At 28.2% G+C, this 20,847-nt stretch overlaps 1 protein-coding gene across 1 annotated transcript in view; it reads right to left on the reverse strand.

The window, feature by feature from the left end:
- Positions 1-20,847, reverse strand: part of LOC141531026 (cell adhesion molecule CEACAM5) — a 252,517-nt gene that overhangs the window by 8,852 nt on the left and 222,818 nt on the right. The window contains exons 10-12 of the mRNA XM_074248495.1: positions 10,555-10,714; positions 7,739-8,047; positions 5,636-5,956 (exon numbers count right to left, since the gene is read on the reverse strand). Of these exons, the coding sequence (XP_074104596.1) occupies positions 5,636-5,956; positions 7,739-8,047; positions 10,555-10,714 (790 nt within the window). The remainder of the gene's footprint in view (positions 1-5,635; positions 5,957-7,738; positions 8,048-10,554; positions 10,715-20,847) is intronic.

Consider the following 20,847-nt stretch of genomic DNA (forward strand, 5'->3'; position numbering starts at 1 on the left):
GCCTGTACAATAATACAAGCTTATCACAAGTTTGCTAGCTAGCAATATATACGAAATTGTGGAAGCTTTATAAAGGAGGTCCTTATCTCAATTATTGTACTTGGCACTAACGAGCTATCCTTGCTCTCATGCTCGTTTATACTGTATTTGCGTAGTCAACTCACGAGAAGACGACAGTACAGTGCAGAGACCTCAATTGTTCAGCCTTCATCTGCGCAAACGCTTCTCTGTCGATACTATTTATGCATGTGACGGTATTATCTTTAACCTCTTATCATCTACTTCCTACTATCACCTGTTTTTAGGTATAGTTTGAATAACTGTAAAGGTATAAAATTAACTTAGAAATCACTATTGGGTTAAACTACTTTTATAAACTAATTATTAATTATTGTTGATAACAATTATTGCCGCAGAACAGTTCAAGTTAAATTTAAATACAAACGTCCGTTATTATTAGACAATAATCAGTTTTATTAGATCGTTTATGCTTATTATTATAATTGCTTTTAAATATAGGGATATAATAGGAGTACTCTGTACTCTTTATCCTCATTAAAGTTTTCTGATTATCTATTGTTTTTTGGTACTAAACTTCAACTTCAAAAATCCGAAATTAATGTGTTATATAAATGCTATGAATGTAACTATGTACATAGACAAAAAAATTAACTTGATTCAAGAGAAAAATTCTTGAATCAAGAATATAATTTTGAAGAGGGTAATTGTCTTGAATCAAAATGAAAAATTCTTGAATTAAGTAAAATTTTCTCAAATCAAGAAAAATTTTCTTAAATCAAGAATTTTTCTACTTAAATCAAGAATATTGAGCTCTTCAAAAATATGTAGTTGATTCAAGAACGTTTTTTTTTCTGTGTATGAATTATGTAATTTTTTTATTTGTATCAAATATGAATACAACTTTGATAATTAATCAATTTTTACATTAACAATGTTTCTAAAAAAAAAATGTATCAAGATTACACTCCAACTGCCATCTATAACTAGATTAGGCCATATATTGTCATATCACTCGTATCTAACCAGTTATGAAAATTGGCTTTATCAGAAAATTTTATTCACGAGTAGTTCAAATCAGTTGATTTGTTCAAAAATCCCATTATATTAATATTTTATTTTTTTTTAATTTTTGAAGAAACGTAACTGTTAATTTGGTAAATTTTGATTTTTCTATACTGCATAATCCATTTCAGATTCTGGTGATGGCTCGTAGGTAGTAGTAAAAAAAATGAACAAGAAAGTTATTAACCCTTCGCATAGTATATGCAACGGAATGAAAAACTTTCCACAGCTCGACTTAGTACGTAATTTTGTAGCCACACATTGCTTTTTAGGTCGACTACTGAAAACTGATATGACCTCTGAGCTGGTTTCGGCTCAATATTTGTATACCTGTTCGTTATATTACTAACTAGACAGAAAAAAAATTCACATCATGTAAAAAGTCAGGTTAAAAAAGTATTTATGTATAATATAGGGGTATCGTATTTTATTATAAACACCCAACAGTTTTCTAAGTCAGAAGAATTTGTAGTGGGCAATAATGAATCCACTTTTTCGACGGAGTAAAACAAACATCGAATTTGTAGTAGATATTAAAAAAAAATAAATACAAACCATTACCGACGCTGGATATATATATAATTTATATTTTATGGTAAATTACATTGTAGATAAAATTGCATAAATTTCTTCTTGTAGTTTATATTGTTTTCATAAATGTTTATCGATCGATTTATTAAATTTAAGTAATACCTAGAAGTAGACATTACGGATATTTGTATCAAGCTCATAAAATACAAATAATTAGAGAAACAATAAAAGCGAAAAGAAAATTGAAAAAATTCGTGAATAAGTAAAAAAAGGAATTATATAAAAGAAGAAATTAATAATTGTTTTTTAATTAAACGGTAAATTGAACAGTCAGTTATACTTTATACAGTTTATATTTATTTAACGATTGTAAACTACTGAAATAAAATAGAAAAGTTGTTTCTATTTTCTGAGTTCAACGAACATTTATTTTTTTTTTTCTTTACAACCAATGTCATAATAGTTGTAGAGAGGTTATTGACCAAGTACCAGTAGCGTTCCATTTGATCAGAGAACATCATTTCTTTTCTAGAAATTCAAGGTACTATTGTTGATTGAAATTTTTTTTACCATTTTTTGTACAGTTGACTTTTCAAATATTTTTTTTACAACAAGATAGAGAACTGAATAAAACTCAACGAAATCTTATTGATTCAACATCCAACTGATAAAATGTTGAATTGAATAATGAAGTGACATTGAATTGTCGTAGTTTTGAACTTTTTCTATGGTTATGTATGTTTGGTGTGAATTAAATTGACTTTTAAAAATAAGTGGATTAAAAAAATTTCTTACTACAAAATTTTTTGGATTAAATCAATGACAAGACTGAAATTTTTTTTTTTTTTGGAAAAAATAATTATTGCGAATTATTAACAGCTTAAAAAAATATGGTATCTGTTTACAAATAATTTTCACTATTTATGAGTTTGATATTTTTTTACGTATCAAATTAACATTCATTCCAGTAATGATTTTCAGCAATAAAGTGAAAATTCAATACTCTTTAATTATTGGATATTTTTCAATCCTTTAAAATAAAAATATAACGGAACATAGTATTATGACTACTTTCAGTGACCTATTTTATGCATCAAAAAATCAGTTGATGCGACTGATAGAGATATTTAAATTCAATTTTGATTAGCAGTCTATCAAAATTTTTTGTTAACTTAATTGGAGTTGTGAATAAAATATATATTGATAAATGTATATCATAGCTCTACTCTAGAATCAATAGCCAATAATTTTTATGAATCGTTAAAATAACGAATCAATTCAAGTTGTAATAGTTATGTTCTCTATAAGTAATTGGTTTCACTTCTGTAGGTATAAATATAAAAAAGTCAATAAAAAATTAATAATAAAAAAGATTAAATGATTTTAATAAATAAAAAAATCCCAGGTACGAGAGCAAGAAAATTCTCTCTACGCTCCTTTGAGCATTAAGAAATTTTTAAAAAAGAATACAATTGAAGAAAGCAATTACAGGTAATGGAGCTGGCAACAGTATACCCTATACTTTCTAGAAAAGATACGAATTTAGAGGAGCGCGGTCATTAAGCAGCACCTCTATCTATACTTTTCTTTATTTTATTATTTTATCTGTTTTTGTTTTATTTTTTTATTTTCTCTCCCACCATACTTCTAGATGTTCTTTTTTCATCTCTATTTACCTCAGCAGCTTTTTATACCTCCTGTCGATTTCAAGCTCTTTCTTTTTCGCACATTAAATTGCCCTCTGTCTATACGCATGCGGCTATTTGCTTCAATTTTTCGTCTATGTAATTTTTACAAGACTTTTACTGTTTTTGTAGAGTCATTATTCTTCGTGAATTTCTTTTCTGACTTCTTGTCATTAACTTCACTTATCGTTACTTATCTTACTATTCTTTCTAAGTCTACTTATGTTTATACAGCCAAGATTATGTGGATATATCATTATACATTTTTATCTTTTATAGTACTTTCTTCAAGAGTTTTTTTTATCTTTGCTAATAAATTAAGGGTTAACACAATTTATCTAATGACCTAATTTATTTTAAGTAAGCAAGCAACATTATTTGTATCAATATTATGACCATATGAGTATCTTTCAACTTGATTAATTCTAATGAAAGTAGCAGAAAATCGAATTCAATTTTCACCGAAATTTAAATAGAAAAATAATTTTTAAGATTAAACACAAAAGTATTGAGATGAAAAAACCTGCTAAAAAAATGTCAGTAAAAAATTAATAAAAAACTAATTTATCATTATTTTAAAATTTTTTTTTCTAGAAATATGTATGTCAATTAATATGTCGTTTCTCATGAGAAAAATTTTGTTAAAATATCAAAAATAGATTCAAAACATATAAGATGTATAAAAAATATATTTAATCTATTTTCTGACAGCTCTTAAAAATAAAAAGAGAAAAGCCAAAATCTAAGAAGTTATCAGCTAGTAGAGATGAGGGTAAAAAAAGTGTGCGGTAACAAAAATGATTTCAACCCTCTCGTTCGCTTGAAGCATGAAAAAAGCGCAGAATCTTGATAAGTTACAGTGTCATTACACTCGGTAAGCAAAGCAAACGAAATTTCTTTATGTAAAAAAAAAATTTTTTTTTTCATCAGCCAAATAAATGATTGAAGTACCTAATTTCGACTGAACTAAAAAACATCGTTTGAATCGTATTGATATGAGTAGAGACATCTAGGGATTTGTCTGAGGGATATATTTTTTAACAAAACTGAAGTTTTCATTCATGCATCCGGTAGCGATTTTTTTTTAAACAAATTTATTCAAAAATTTTGAAATTCCATCCTAATACTAATCACAAAATTTTAATGAAAAATTAATGAATATATTTAATTTTCGAATTAATTGGATATGAAAGTTTTCAATAGTTATAATTACTTAAGTGGTATAATTAATTATAACATCACTCCAATTAAGCGTTCGTTCGTTACCTTAAGTAGGAATAATTTAAAATTGAACATTTAGCAAACAAAAATACTTTTTAGTAGATAAGTAGACTAAAGAAAGTAAAGTTTAAGAAAATAAAATTTATAAAACTTAATAACCCATAATGCCCAGACAAAGAAGTTCATGTGATCTAATATAAACTTAAGAGATCACCTCGGAGACTGAAAAATCTAGTGGGACCATAAGGATGATTCTAAGTCAAAAGTTCACTCTGAATTTCACTTAGATGAGTTTAAACTACTGTTCACATTTCACAAGTTGGTTTACCTTTTACTTATTTTTCCTAATAAAGAAAAAAAATTCTCACTGGCTCGTTTTACTGAAACAGGATATTTAAAAAAAAGACATGATGTATTTGGGAACTTGAAATTCAATTATCGAAAGAAAAAGTATCAACAAAAGTTTACGTTGTCGATTACTTAGTTTATTACACCCATGAATCATACGTCATGAATGAATTTAATTGTATTTTTTATAACATCAGAATAGAGAGGATTTAATTTAATACTTTTTTAGGATATAATTTGTTGGTTCAGACTTAGTAACGTAATGATTTTTTTTTATTCATTTTGGATACAAATTCGCAAGCTGTGTATCTAAAATTTTTTTTTTTTATTTCGATTTCAGTTGGCTCAACAAGCATTGAAACTCGCATTTTCAATGCAGGTTATATGAAAAACAACTTTTTTTCAAGAAGAAAGTTACAATGAGAAAAATTTTGATTTCTTCAGGTAAAAAATAAAATTGTTGAAAACTTTCAACAAATTAATTTCTTGTCACAAAAATTCCTATTTTTTTCAAGAGAAATTTTTTCTCTCAGTGTGAAACAAATAACTCTCGAATAGCACTGAGTCCAATTTCGGATTGAACTGAGTTCAACGAAGATTGCACTCACTACAATCTACATGATAGTAGTTACTATCTGAAAATTATTTTCACTACATATGGACCGAGGTTCCTTCTAAGATTGTAACCAGTTAAATCTTGATTTTTCCATACACGGTTTTGTTTTCTTAAAAATAATCGAGCTCAATAAAATACTAATATGGCTTACCCGTACGTTTTTCAGCGTCACGGAAGGTAACTTCACTAAGAACAACCGCCTGACTGCGACCCTTGGCATTGACAGCATAAACAGCAACATGTACTCCAGCATCAACTGGAACATCTAGACTGGAGAGTGAAAAAATTGGCTCGTCGCTTGAAGAAACGTTGTATTGTGGTTTGCTGTCTGGCAACGAATCAATGTTACCGTGGTATACCTCGAGAACGAATCTCTGAGGCAAACCACCATCATATCCGGCAATGCACTTAACTTCAACGCTTGTATACGTTTGATTGGCTAGAGTGCAATTTCGTACTGGAGATGGCTTGCCTGTAATAAAAATTTTGTATTGAAAATTCAATTTTCCCAGGGCTTTGTTAAATCCTTTTATCGTTCAACGCATTTTATACTTGTGTAATACATTTATAACTTTGTATAAAAGCTAAAGAAGAAAAATGAGTTATTTAAACAAAAAAAAATTTTCAGTTCTTTTTTTTTTGTTAATTGAACAAAATCACAATTATGTTGAATATTGTAGACAAAATCTTTTTCAATTTTCATTAACGAGATTTTGATAAAAAAAAAAAAAGAGAAGGAATCTTTTATGTGAATTTAATTTTTTAAATAAAGATTTAGGTTGAATTTCGTTGGATATAAATTTCTGTATAGAGATCATTCTATATAGTTTAGATTCTGTATCGTATTTCTTAGATCCTTTTTCATAACTGCCTTGTAAACTAAATACTCTGACGGAAGAATTTCTGACCTGTTAAACGATTTTATTTTTTAATAAATTGCATTTTATAAATTACTCATTAACTGTTGATAAATATTTATTAAATCATTTAATATTAAAAGTTCGTTTATTAATAGTTAATAAAGCTTGTTAAGTATTGACAAAGTCTTATATGGGTGTACGGTCAATGACATTTTTATAGCTTCGCCATTTTGCATCACCTTTATAAGGATTTAATTTTTTTAGCAAAAAGTTAATGGAGTAAAGTTTATCAACAGTTTTTCCATGATAGGAGCTCAAGTTAATTTTTTTATTCAGCTTATTGTAAAATCATTTACTGTTACCATTTTCACATTACATAACACAATTGCTAAAAAATTCTAAGTCTACAGGTCGGGTAAAAAAATTCTTGAACATAATGATAAATCAAAAGTTTCTAAAGGCTGAGGCTTTTAAAAATTACATCATACTAAAGTAAGTCGAAAAAGAAGAAAAATAATGTTTAGACAATAAAAATAAATGTGAATTCTTTTCTGTTTCTTAAACGGCTGTTGTAAAATCCTGAGCGACTTTTTACGTTGGTAATAAATAATAAAATATCGGTATAGGTATAATAATCGGAGGAAAAATCATTTAATATTCTCAAAGAGTTATTTGAGATATATTCGGCAGGACAAACGTTCACATTTGGGCAGGCGATAAAATGGAAAAGAAATAGATTGATGGATAGGCGATGAACGCGATGCCGAGACCAAGAGCCATTTTATTTTGATTTGTATCGCTCTCGTCTGTCAACGTCCGCATAGTGATGGCACGTTCACATCTCTAAGTGGTTATACGCGTCGCCGATGTTAACCCCGATTCCACTTTTAAATTATCAAACGGCTTTGAATCGTCAGTTTTAGCTTTTTCTCTGTTTCCGAAGTTATCATACTTTTTGGTGACAATTATACCTAAAATTGCCAATTTTTATCAAACTTCAATCTACTCACGTAGATCGTTAATTACGCTTGATTTTTCGATAGACTGGTTTCATTTTGTTAAACCAATGGAGTAGTTTGAAAATTAGTAGTTTTATTGCTTGAAATTAGCAGAAAGCTTGAGGTATGGCTTGCAAGGTAAACTATTTTTTTATATGTTAAGAATTTATATTAAATATGATTTATCACAGACGAAATAAATGGTAAATTATGAAATAAAAAATTTAGTAGTATTATTTATTATTTAAACGGAGTGTGCATACAAAATAAAACGGTAGATGTATCTTATAAATATTTAAAAATGTATAGTCATGCAGAACACGTTTGTGCATAATAACATGATCTTTCTGTTAAGATATTTACATGTAAATAAGAAATCTTAATTAGTTGACTCACCTGCGGTCACAATTTGGAAGAGACAAGGTCTGGCTTGTGTACCGACTTCATTATCCGCCCAACATGAGAGTGTACCATAGTCGACGTCTGTAACTGGCGTGTACTTTAGTATGCTTACACCATCAGCGTCGCCATGCATTGGTATCGTAAATTGTTTCGGCGATACTTCAAGGGTTGCCCCACTGTTATTGAATTTCCATCGAAAGTTGCGTACTGGAGGGTCTGCTTCCACTTTGCAACTAATATTTAAGGATTCACCTCGTGATGCTCCAACAACAATTATTTGATCTTCTTTGCAAATCGGCGCGACTAGAATGATAACAATAGATATAAAAATAAAATGTGTTAATCAATTAGTGTTTGTTCCTTTTCTTTTCTTTTCTTTTAATGTGCATTTTATTCAACCTATAATAGAATTTTCGGAAGGTCTTGATCTGATTGATTAACCTATTTTCAACGGTAAGTAAATGCACGTATATTTTGTATCCGATTCTTCCTTTTTTTTCCTTTTTACTTAAAACGAAGTGTATCGCTGAAGTAATAAGTTTTCTAACCACGCCTGAGCATTTTGTCATGGCGGAACTTTTACTAAGACGTGCGACCTACTGTGATCGTCAGTTGGATTCAAGTTATGCAAAGAACGATCCGCCTAGAAAACTAATTTTCCTTTCTAGTTACTAGTATTACGACGATTTATTTATTTTTTAACTTCCTGATATATAAATTTTAAATTTTCAATGATAAAAAAGTTTTGATTTCAGATTCATTTTTTAACATTGATTTTTTCATTTATGTTGACATTTTATGTGCAGTATTGTGAATAAGGAACTATTCTGACTATTTTTAGTTTTATAGATCCTGTTTATACCACAAAGATTTTCATTGCATGATTCTATTTCAGTCAAACAATTATGAATTAAATATTTTTGAGATTATGAAATCTCAAAAAGAAGTTACATTTTCAAAGTTATGAGAAAAAAATCTTCAGAAATAAAAATTATAAAATTACGATTATATTAATATTAAGGGCCCAAACTCTCACAATGTTTTATTTTTGTTTGCCCGAATAACATTTTTAATGTCTGAAAAAAAAAAAAAAAAAAAAAAAAAAATTGATCTTGTCTATTGTTGACGTGTCAAAAAACCAATTGACATAATTACTGACATTCTGTTGTTTCATTTACAGATAGCAACATCACAGTGTCAAAATGTCTAAAAATTATACGTCACATCTAGAACAAATACGTGGGCAAAATATAAATACGTAGATGCACATATGTTTTACACATATGTTGACAGTTTTATTAAATCCAGGCAATCTCTAAAGCTATCCTGGCAATTTCGAGGGTCACGGTGAAAACACGGAATTATCAGTCTTTTTAGTATGAATTGACAACTTCAATAAAAATTTGCAAAAAGTAGAAATTTTTTCTATCGCCGAAAATTTTTTCTTTTTGTAAAATATTTTAAGCATTTCTTTTTTTGATACCGACTGAAATTATTTAAGAATGCAAGAGAATTTTTTTGAAGCTACTCAGTTCAATGTGTGTATGAAAGTGACGAAAAGACAAATAGTTGCTAAGAGATTTATTTATTAAAAATATTTCGGGTAGAAATGTCCATGTCAATTATTTTAAGCATATTCTTTAAAAATACATAAAATTTGATTTTTTATATATATGCATAAGTACTGAATATACAATATTGAATTGACATATTCGGATAAATTCTCACAAAATTTATAAGTTATATATTCTCAGATCAATGCAAAATGGTCAGGGTATAAAATATGTATCTATATCAATAAAAATATGCATGCTTCGTCTTTATTTTCTTGGTAACTTTATTTTTATTTTATTTGTTTTTATACACTTGGATCGTCTTTTCTCAGCGTACATTCTACCATCATAACATAAGAATTGAACATAAAAAATGTAGGAACGAACTTAAGTACTTTTGAAATATTCACATAGACGATTTTTTCAGGTATCCTTCTCATATATCGCGAGTGTAATAAAATTTCTAACTAGTCATGTGTGTATTCTCTTATCTTTTTTATTGGTTATTAAATTTATGCTTTTTTTATTTTTTTTCTTCTCTGCGTGTTTTTACACCAGACTAAAACTCATCTTTAGACAAAACCATCAAATAAGTGATCTATTTATTATTTTTTTCACAAAATCAAACGGTTCTAAACTTTATGTCGTGATATATCATTCGTCGAATAAATATAACTTTTTGTTTTATGTTGTATAGCAATCATTTTTCTTATAACAATATTATTCGCTACATAAATTTTAACGCCATAATTTAATAATCGGGACTTGATGACGACACTGTCGATCGTTGCATGAAATAACCGAATAAAAAAAGACTTATACAATTTATTTCACCATGTATCATATACATAAAATTTAGAGAGGATACTATATTTGCTACACTGATAGAAGGATTTGTTTATATTTAACCAGTTTTATTAACTGTTAAGAAATAATTTTTTAATGTCATAGGATTTAATAAATATTTATTAACAGTTAATAAATTATTTATTAAATACGATTTATTAAACGTTAATAAATATTTGTTGACAGTTAAAAAATATTTATTAAAAAAATTAAATTATTTTAATTTCCATAATTAACCATATATTAATTCCATAATAAATTTTCATAATTTTTTCGATTTAAAAAAAAAAATATATAAAAAATTAGTTTTTGTAAATTTTAGTTTTATTTTTGATAAAAAAAAAAACATGTTTGTATAGAGATATCAGTATTATACCTGCTATTCAAATTTATAAAAACTTTTCAACTTACATTTAACCCGAAAGAGCAGAGGTTCACTTCTTGTTTCTCGTATTGAATTTGTTGCCGCACAAGCATAATAACCAGCACTGTTTCGCGTTACACTCTGCAGAACTAAACTTTGATTCGATTGAATAATTCTTGCTGAAGTATTATGCATCAGTATTTCATTCTGGAAAATAAAATAATCACAGCACATTAGTAACATTTATACATTATAAAATAGTTTTGTATTTAACTATTTACAGTTTAATTCTGTTTCAATGATTTAAAAAATTGTTTCATGACTCGATAATAAAAGTTATAAGATGAAATTACAAAATATAATTCACTTTTCATCAAAATATAATTCACTGTTTGCTAAGGTTATTAAAATATTTAAAATACTGATAAAATTTCATAATTATACTGTTTTTACTACTCTAGCAAGTAGTAAAACGCGTTTTAAATCAGCCTCGTAGTTTTTAATTTCAATCAGTGCAATAAGTTCTCGTTTATTGTCAAAATTATTGTAAATATTATTTACTATTTCAGACGGAGAGGAATTGGATTAAAAGGCAAAAAAAAATCCATCACAAAATTAAAGTACGATTGGTTTTGAAAAAAAAAAAAAAAAGTGAATTTCTCACCAGTTCTTGATGTAAGTGCTAAAGTATGATGTGCTGTATCCTGGTGTGTGTGCATGTAAGTGTAGTTGGGTGCATTTGTGTGATCAAAAACCTTGTTTGAGTGATATATTTTCTCTTGGATGAATGAATGAATTTTTTTACTTTTCGATCGATGTCGTTCCAACTGAATGAACAAAAACAGACGTGGTTTTGAGATTGATCGATAAAGTTCATTTTAAATTAAACGTATAAATTATCATTGAAATTAAAGCTTTTCTTGAAAAATACTGGAGAAGATTCAGCGACCGAGTGCCCTCCTTCAGAGATTTTTAACATTGCCTGAAGTTTAAAATTTATGTATGGACGAATAAACAATGATGTTTCTTAATTTATTCTAAGAATAGCATTTTTAACGATAAGAATTTTATTAGTTAGCTTATCTAATCTATACAACGAGAACTAGCTTAATCTGTTGAATAAATAAAATAAAATCAATAACATTCAATCACGTTAAATTGATCATTTAAGCTTAAGCGCATCAGAGTAAAGCATTGAGCAGTGTATTTCTCGTGTATTCAAACATACATTTATCGTTTTAATGTTTCTTTACTAGCAAATAAGAAAAACGCTTTTAGTTATTTAATATAAAAGCTGAGTAAAAACATAAAAAAAACATCACCATCTCTTTAGAGAAACGCAAAGTTAGAATTTTTCAAAGATTACCTTTGTTTAGCAACTCTGTTTCTTTATTCTCGAATTTCAAAGACATCAAAAACTATTTATATATTTTATACTCATATGTTACGTTCACATGAGAAAAGTTTCTGTAACAGGGCCAGTATACCTTCTATGGTTATTCACAAAGTGAAAAAATAATGGCGTAATGTTATAGTTATAGCAATGAAATAACAAATAACAAAGAATGTCATTGTGTTTACTTGTTTGTAGAAAATCAATAATTCTGTTGAGTTAAGCAAAAATTTTAACAACATTTTCCTGCTAAAAAAGATAAAAGTTAACGATCATCTAAGAAATTTCTATTTAAAAGAAGGTTGCGCCGAATAATGACGTCATTTTTCTTAACTACTCTCACGAGATTTTTTCGCGCGACTTTTTAATGATATCATTCTTAACTGCTTGTCTTTTTTTACAATGCCGGTAATTTTTCAAAAAAATAAAGTTTATCTTATTTTTATAATCGTTGAAAAATACTCGAGTCAACAATGATATGATAACAATAGAAGAAAAATGTTATTACTTTTATCATTTTATTTTGATAATAAATTTGTATTAAGCTAACTTGTATAATTTATTCAAATATATTTTATTTCTTGAACACTAAATACAACAATTTATAATAATTTCGAGAAAATATGAAGTAGAATGGAGGATAGCAGTAGGAAAAGAATGGTTAACTCTTTTCGTCAACCTTTAAAATACACTCGACTCGGTTCTATAGTGTCAGAACCATTAACGGTAGACAGTAGAGGAGGCCGAGCTCAATTTAACTAGATTTTAATCTACGCGGCAAGAAGAAGTTGGTTGCGGCTTAAAGCGAGATGAAGGGATACTCTGTAGTAGTGGTGAGCTGGTAAGGCAGGTTACCTTGCTTAGCATAGGTTAAGCCTTGGGTTAAATCCTGGGGTTTACCTTCGATTGTCCCCATGGCGGTGAAGAACAGAGAAGAAACTAGCTCCCGAGAGTAACATCTTCTATCGTACTTTTCGACCCAAAGAGGTCAAAATGACACTATAATTTTGCAATTACGTGGACCCCAGCCAACAAATATTACACAACTTTTTTTTTTCTTTCATATTTCTGTGCTGAAACTTTTTGCACTAAGTGGCCATGCTTTGGAAAATTATTGATAAATTTTAAACTCAAGTTTTAATTGAAGGCGTTGCTTTTGTACTGATCGATTATGTATTTTATAAAGCCTCTTTGAAGCTAGTGAGTAAGTCATCATTGAGTTACTATTTTTCTTAAATGACAATATATTATGGTATTCAAACTGTTTTAAATTTTACTTGACGAGAATATTAAGGGAAATTAATTCAGATTTATCAATTAATAAGTTGTAATAGGTCGTAATATACTATTAACGGCAACTGAATAAAATAATACTAGACTGATCGATAAGATGAAAGACTAATTTATTTAAACGACAATGTTCAGTATATTTTTTTAAAGATTTATAACTCGTTATTTAAGTAAATAAATAAACATGAAATTTTGTAAAGAACAAATTATAATAAATATGTTTTCTTATCAGGTAACGCAGCTCTGTGATATTGTTTTAATTAAATTTTCTTTGTTAACTAAACAAGTATTTTTAATTAATATTTTCTCAACAATGTTTGTTTCGAACTCATTAAGAATGAATAAAGTTCAAAGCTAAATTCTTCTATGATTACTTATGAATAGTGAATTTTTATAATTGTTATAAGTTTTTAAAACACACCATTTTGAATGAAAAAAAAAAAAAAAAAAAAAAAAAAGTAAATTGTAATATAAGAATTTGTGATAAATTTAAAGATACATATTGTTCTTAATAAGAGATTAATAACCTAAAAATATAGCAGCAGAAATAAAAACTTTAGTGATATTTACACGGTGAGGAAAAAATAAATAGCAACCGTTGATACATAATTAGATGGACGTATAATTGCTTACCTACAGAGGTTTTAAATATATTTAAGTAATTAACTAAGATATTGAAAATGCTTTTCAATGAACTATGTTGAAATATAAAATAATAGTGTATGCAATTTTAGTACAAGAGTAATATAAATAAAAAATAAATTGTCAATTAAAAATGTTTGACTTCGTCCATATTGATCAGTTCTAGTACTATGTCAATCAAGTAAATGTGATGAAACTTGACATATTCATTCGGGTTTAATCACATTTACTTCAATGGCATACCACTAGAAATGACCAGTATGGGCGAAGTCGGACATTCTTTGTTATCGCAACTATAGTCGATAAAAACAAAAATTTAAATAAATTGTTGATTTTGATGAAAATAAAACAAATAGGATGATGTTTATAAATCTTAGTTGTTTTAGTATTTTAAAACTTAGAGAGAATTAATGGGTTATAATTAATATCCACGAAATTTAAATGCCTCGACGCTGATAGCTGGGTAATTTATAATTTTAAATGTATTAATTTTTTTAATCTGGTTGCCAAAAAAAATTGTTTTGTCACCACAATGAAAATTTATAATAATAAATAATCCTAATTACTTTGACAAATTGTTTTTTCTTTTAAAATTAATTATATTGTTATTGTAGACAGGCCATAAAACTTGAAATAAATAAATATCAGGATGGTGATTTCAGCAGTTTTGTGGCATTATCTCTTTACAGATTACCAAACTTTTCAAGTAATTATGACATTGAAGAAAGCTAATGTTCACAAAACTTTAAATTAATGATACAAATTTTTTTTTTTTGCTAGCAACTTTTAAGACAAAGAAACTTTTTAATTTAATATAAGACATTCTATTCAATTACGATATTAATATTGATTAGATGAATGCTGTATCTGAAAAAAGTGTAGCTCTCCCACTCTTACTTCGATTCTTTAACAAAGTCTTACCGGAGTAATGAAAGAATAAAATAAAAATCCAATGTAGTTGAGACTGTAATTTTTTTAAAGAATCAAAGCGCTGTCTGAGGAGAATAAAATCCTGAGTATTTCGTCTTTTTTTTAATCATCTCGTCGACGTCGGTCTCTAGTATCATCCAAGAGAACAAAGTCTGTGGTCACCCGTACAATATAGCATTCGAAGTAGACCGTCGCGATTTAACCAACCATACTAGTGCCCAGTCTGTAGATATCTTAAGAGGTCGCCTCAAGGATACTTTCCAACGTAGATCGGGGAAATTCAGTGGCCCATAAACGATTGGATTCCGCAACGAGAATTGGTCATGCTTTATGAATACTCCACACACGCACACACTCATCTATACACATACACATAATTTTAATTTTTAGAATCTCAGATTTTAAATACATTACACAATACGAAATTTTTATACAAACTAGCGGACCCGACAGACATTGTCCTATACACCGGTTTTAAATTCTTTAAACTTTTTTGAATAAGGTGTTACATTTTGGACCATTTTGTCAATAAATCTGTTTGAAAATGTAACTATTTACATGGAACTATATACATGCTTAATATTTCAGAATAAAAATCTGAATAATAAATAAATAAGTTGATAGCATCCTGCATGTATATTGTATTAGTTGAATAAGGTTGATACTAACATCTGTACATTGAGTGAAAGTTCGAGAAAACACGTGATTCTTTATAATTCATAAAAGTCAGTTTATCAATAAATAAAATTTTCTATCAATTACTCGTACTTGTATCGTTAATTGTTAGTTGTTATGTACGGAAAAAAAATTGTATTAAAGAAAAAATAACTTTATGTTAAAAATATTGCAAAATCATTGAGTCAAAGCTCTTTGATCTATAATTAGTCATTTAATTAGTCAATAGAAATTGTAGGTATAATTTTTATAGTATATAATATATATCTAGTTTGACATAAACATAATGATTTGATAGAGTGTAAAAAATAAAATGAAAATTGGCATTTTAGTTTCATCCACATATGAACTTAGCAAGTATTATAATAAAATTTAGCACAATTGTCATATACAAAAGATATAGAAGTAAAATGTCGATGCATGTACTAGGTACAAAGAGTTGTATAAAACTGCTTAAACTGCAACAACAGAGAAGCGCACATTACAAATTTTCTAGTCGACGGAACACAGTTGCATGCAGCAGGTGGAAGAGTAGATTGGATAAGGGACGAGGGTAAGAGTGAAGAAAAAAAAGTCAAAAGAAGAACGAGGCGGAAAAGAAAAAGAGAAAGAGCTACAAGTGATAAGAGATAAAAGTAGAATAAAGAGAATAAGAGCAAAAAAAAAAGAAAAGATAAGTGAGGTCGAGGAGCTGACTGCACATGGGGCAGAAAGTTGCACTTTCTTGGCCTTATGTACCCTCAACTCTGTCACTCTTTTGCCCTCTTGGGTCTCAGAGCTTAGTATCCTCTACGTTCATTCCTTCTTATGACCTAAGCGTCGAACATTCCGAGAAAAGGACCGGAATGACGGAGTGCACATACAGAATAGAATGAGGACAGTCAACTAGTTTTAAACGCTCTCATATCTTCATAAAAGGACAACTTGAAGAATTCCAGGCATCTTATGTGCACTATCAACTTCATCCAACCTTTCTTTCAATCTTATTTTTATAGAGTCACTTTTTTTATTTCTAAAGTGGTCCGTGTGATTATTGTATCATTTTTAACTTCTTGTTAAGAAAATTCAAAATTTTCAAAAATCAGAAAGTTATTGGTTTCACCCAAATTTTCGAAAATCGAGTTTTCATCAGATCTCCACATTTTGAGGTCCTAGAAAGCAATTCCGACTATTTTCTTGAGGATGTCACTATATCTCTCGTAACTTTTGAATGGCTTGACCGATTTCATCGCAGTTGGCGCCATTCGAAGGGGCTTGACCCAACTTAGATTTTGAATATGATTTGAACCGATTCGAACCTTTATATTTTGAGAAATCTAAAAAAAATTTTTTTTTAATTTTTCACAAACGTGGATTTTTTTGAATAACTTTTAAACGGCTTCACCGATCGATTCCAAACTCATTCGGAACTAGTCAGCTCTTAACCTCAAAAACCACGTCGATCGCCGTCAGCCTGGTCAAAATCGGTTGATTCGTTCGTGAGTTATCATTGTCTAAAAAAAACCGAAAAAAGTGTTTTTTTTTTTAGAATTACTTCGAAATTACTAATTCGACTATTTTTCTACTTTTTTTTCTATTTAATATAATATTTATGATTGTCTAATTAATAATTTTATTGTAGCATGCTATTGTCTTCAGTCACACTAAGAAAGACAAATTTTCATTAGATTTAATGATTTAAGCTCTTAGACAGCTTATAGCGTATTAATTTGTTGAATACTTAAGTAAAAATAATATTTAATCTTCTCAAATAGTATATCTTCATCTTATCGACTAAACGAATCTTACTCTATAAGTTACTAATGGCATACTTAATTGTTAGTGCTACAGAAATTATTATGTTGCTAAGCGTTAGTACAGAAATTGTAAGAAGATGATTAGAGAAAGGAGTACGAGTATACGCTTTATACGGCATAAGTTTACGATTCTAGCTTCTTGACTTTAGCACTTATATGGAATGAAAATCGTTTTTCGATTGTGAATATTATTCTCATGATCAAATTATTTTACACAATTATAAAAACATTTTATTTTCGCTATAGAACTATGAAAACTTATTTTTTCAATAAATTGTCTGGAAAAAAATAAAACCGTGAAGTAAGGCAATATAAGTCTACTAATGATTTTTAACTTCCCGCTAAGAAAATCGAGAAATTATTGGTTTTACTCCGTTTTGCAAAAATCGAGTTTTCATCAGATCTTGACGTTTTAAGGTCACAGAAAGCTTTCATGACTACTCCGGTGAAGTTGTCATTATGTATGTACGTATGTATGTATATGTGTGAGAGTATGTGAACCGCTTATAACTTTTGAACGACTTAACCGATCGGAACCTACCAAACGGCGTTCTAAAGAGTTCCCTCAAACTTAGATTTCCTGTGAATTTGAACCGATCGATTTTAAGAAATCTCAAAAAAACTAAGAAAAAAAATTTGAAAAAATAGTCAATTTGACTTCTTCAGACTAATCCATACCTAAGAATAATGTAATAACAATAAATTTATTTATCGTACAATAGTTTTTATCTTTCAGAAAATAGAGACAATAAATTTATTATTAAAATAATTCAATTGATATTTAATAAAAAGAATTATTTGTTGAATTTAATTGATATTTAATGAAAAGAATTATTTGTTGTTTTTATTTCTTTTTTTATAGAAGTTGAAAGAAAAGCAATTGAATTAAAAATAATCAATAATATCTGAAAGTAAAAATGAAAATATAGTTTATTCTAGCATCGCGTTAATAATATGTCTGAAATTAATTTGCCATTGATAAAGTTTCTACGTAAATAACCTCGTATTAATGAATTATGTACTGGATTGGATAATTGGATAATAATTGGATAATCCTTTGATCCAGTGCGTTCAACCTAGCGCTCATAAGAATATCAATATAAACTGTGAAACGATAATTAAAATAAATACTTCAAAGAGTGCATATGTTTTTCTATTCAAAACTTTTCTGATAATAAGTATTTTAATCAAAAATACAAACCAAATTTTCGACAATGAAAGTTAGTGATATCCTTTTGAGTTTGAAAAACTATAAATATGTACTAGTAAGTTGTTAACGCTAACATTTGTGACATGCAAAGGTTTTCTCAGTTTTTTTTTAACTACCTCATGTGGCTCTCAAGATAGGAGTATTTCGATAACTCTCCAGGTAAGATTAATGGAGGGAAATTTTTATTTGTGATAGTAACAAAAAATTACACCAAGATTTGAGATTCTTATTGGTCAGTTCAAACTTTTTATATCCATTTATTTCAAAAATTTTTTATAATTTTTTAAATTTTCAGATCAGTTATTATCACTGCTTAGTGATATCAAATAAAGCTTCAATAAAGTTAATTGTCTTGGATTTACCTGGAATTACTCTAAGAAACGATTCAAATGTCAACTTCGATCAATTTGAAATTAACATTCTTAAATTACACATTTACTTGTTGAAACTTGTGTAACATCAAGGCTTGCTAATAGTTTTATGGTGATACGTTACCATCCACCTTCACTAATCACTAGGTTAAAGCCTTGTAACACGCTACATCGTTTCAGTTTCGGTTGAACTAACAAGTGCAGGCCGTCTGAAGTAAAGCAGGTCGACATAAGCTTCACTGTCGTACTTCGGTCGAAATTACTTTTTAATTGATGCTTTTTGCAAAACTTGTGTCCTCTTTAATATCCTCGCCTTTGACTCTTGCATCAAACTTCCGCTTATTTTCATAAATTCCACTATAAATCTCGAGCTTATATTATAACGCAAAAATTATCGAATAAATTAAAATTTTTCTTCAATTTATTATCATTACTTATGAAAATTTTTTAAATAAATTACGTCGATTCTGGTCCATTTTTTAAAAATAAATGAATTAAAATCATATTTTTAAAGCATTAAACAACAACTTTGAAGTCCAAATGTATCCTATGGACCAATCTATATATTTGTAAATAAATCAAATAAAAAACGACTTTCCTAAAAATACCTGATCTCTTAAGTAATATAAATATTTGAGACTGTTTTTTCATTATTTATTTAAAAATTTTTTTAGCCTTAACTCACTTGTACGTGTATCATGCCGAACGTGTCGCAGACATGCCTTAACGTTTAGCTAGCTGCAGTCAGATTTATCGTTTCTTGGTCCTTATTGCAAACCAAGTCACGATTCTGTCGCCATTTCAACTGTACTATTTTTTCCGAGTCTATCTCTGTAGTTATTCTTTCACTGGCGCCACTCCATGTTGTGATTAGAAATAATTCATGCTTGGCAAGGACTATACCGAATGCACTGGGAGTTCTTTACGGGAATTAATGATTGAGTTTAAGTTCTTAAGAGAAAGAAATATAGTTTAAGTTTCCCACAAAAAAAGTTACCCAAGTAAAATAAAGAACCGAAAAAGAACAATAAAATGTGTCGTCTACGTTCGTATTGATGTTTTCTTCTTTGCTTTTAATGTATATGAAAAACTGTATGATGCTGGTTTTATCACTCTGTCATTTCTTTCTCTATTATGATTTTATTATAATGCTTCAAGAAGTATTGGATATTACCGTTGAATATGCAATATACCATAAAAGGTAACCTATCGATTCCATAAAAATTTACTATCGGATATAAAATTTGTAAATCCTGTGACCCGTCAAATTCGATAATAAGTTAATAGATTAATATAGTTATCAAGATTTTGCAGACACCCAGATTACTATTTAATTATTATGATCGAGTTAATTTTTCGAATAAATGATTCAAAGCTACTTGTCATTTATTACATGTTCGATCGTTCACTTTTACGGTTTATAATTTATTATAGCAGATTAAATTTTAAGGAAAGAGACTTAGTCACGAACTAACGTCCAAAATTTTGATTTCATTTGAATTTTTTCCTAGTAATGTTTTTTATTTCATGTATATTGTTAAAATTGTTTAAATAATAGCTTGTTATGAAATAGTCATACATTTGTTAAAGATAATTTTTCATATGGCGTTCACTTTCAAGAGTGTGAAGTTCTTTTAGGGTTGGTAAGACTAAGTAGGGGAAGTTTGACTGGGCCATAAGGGAAAATCTGAATCTCGGATTTTTCCAATAATTTTTTTTTCCCTATCGCCTCTAGCGGTAGCGTATAACGAGGTTTGAGTTTAGATTTATATATTAAAGTATCCTCATAATCATAATATTTATCGCTCATTTTTTATACTAAAAAAAAAAAAACCATTGTTGAAACGAATGATACATCTATAAAATAGCTAGTCTGTACTACTCCGACATCATTTTTTTTTGTTAATTTTATTAATGTAACGCAGTTTTTTTAAGGACAAAAAGATAACTTGTTAATTGAAACAATCTTATAGGAAATTTATGAATGAGTTTAATAAAAAAAAGCCTTTCCGAAATTTTTTAACGATGTCTTT

The sequence above is a fragment of the Cotesia typhae genome, unplaced genomic scaffold, assembly GCF_013202065.1.
Source record: "Cotesia typhae breed Kobodo isofemale line unplaced genomic scaffold, CoteBio_Ctyphae contig_5, whole genome shotgun sequence".
NCBI classification, from domain to species: Eukaryota; Metazoa; Arthropoda; class Insecta; order Hymenoptera; family Braconidae; genus Cotesia; species Cotesia typhae.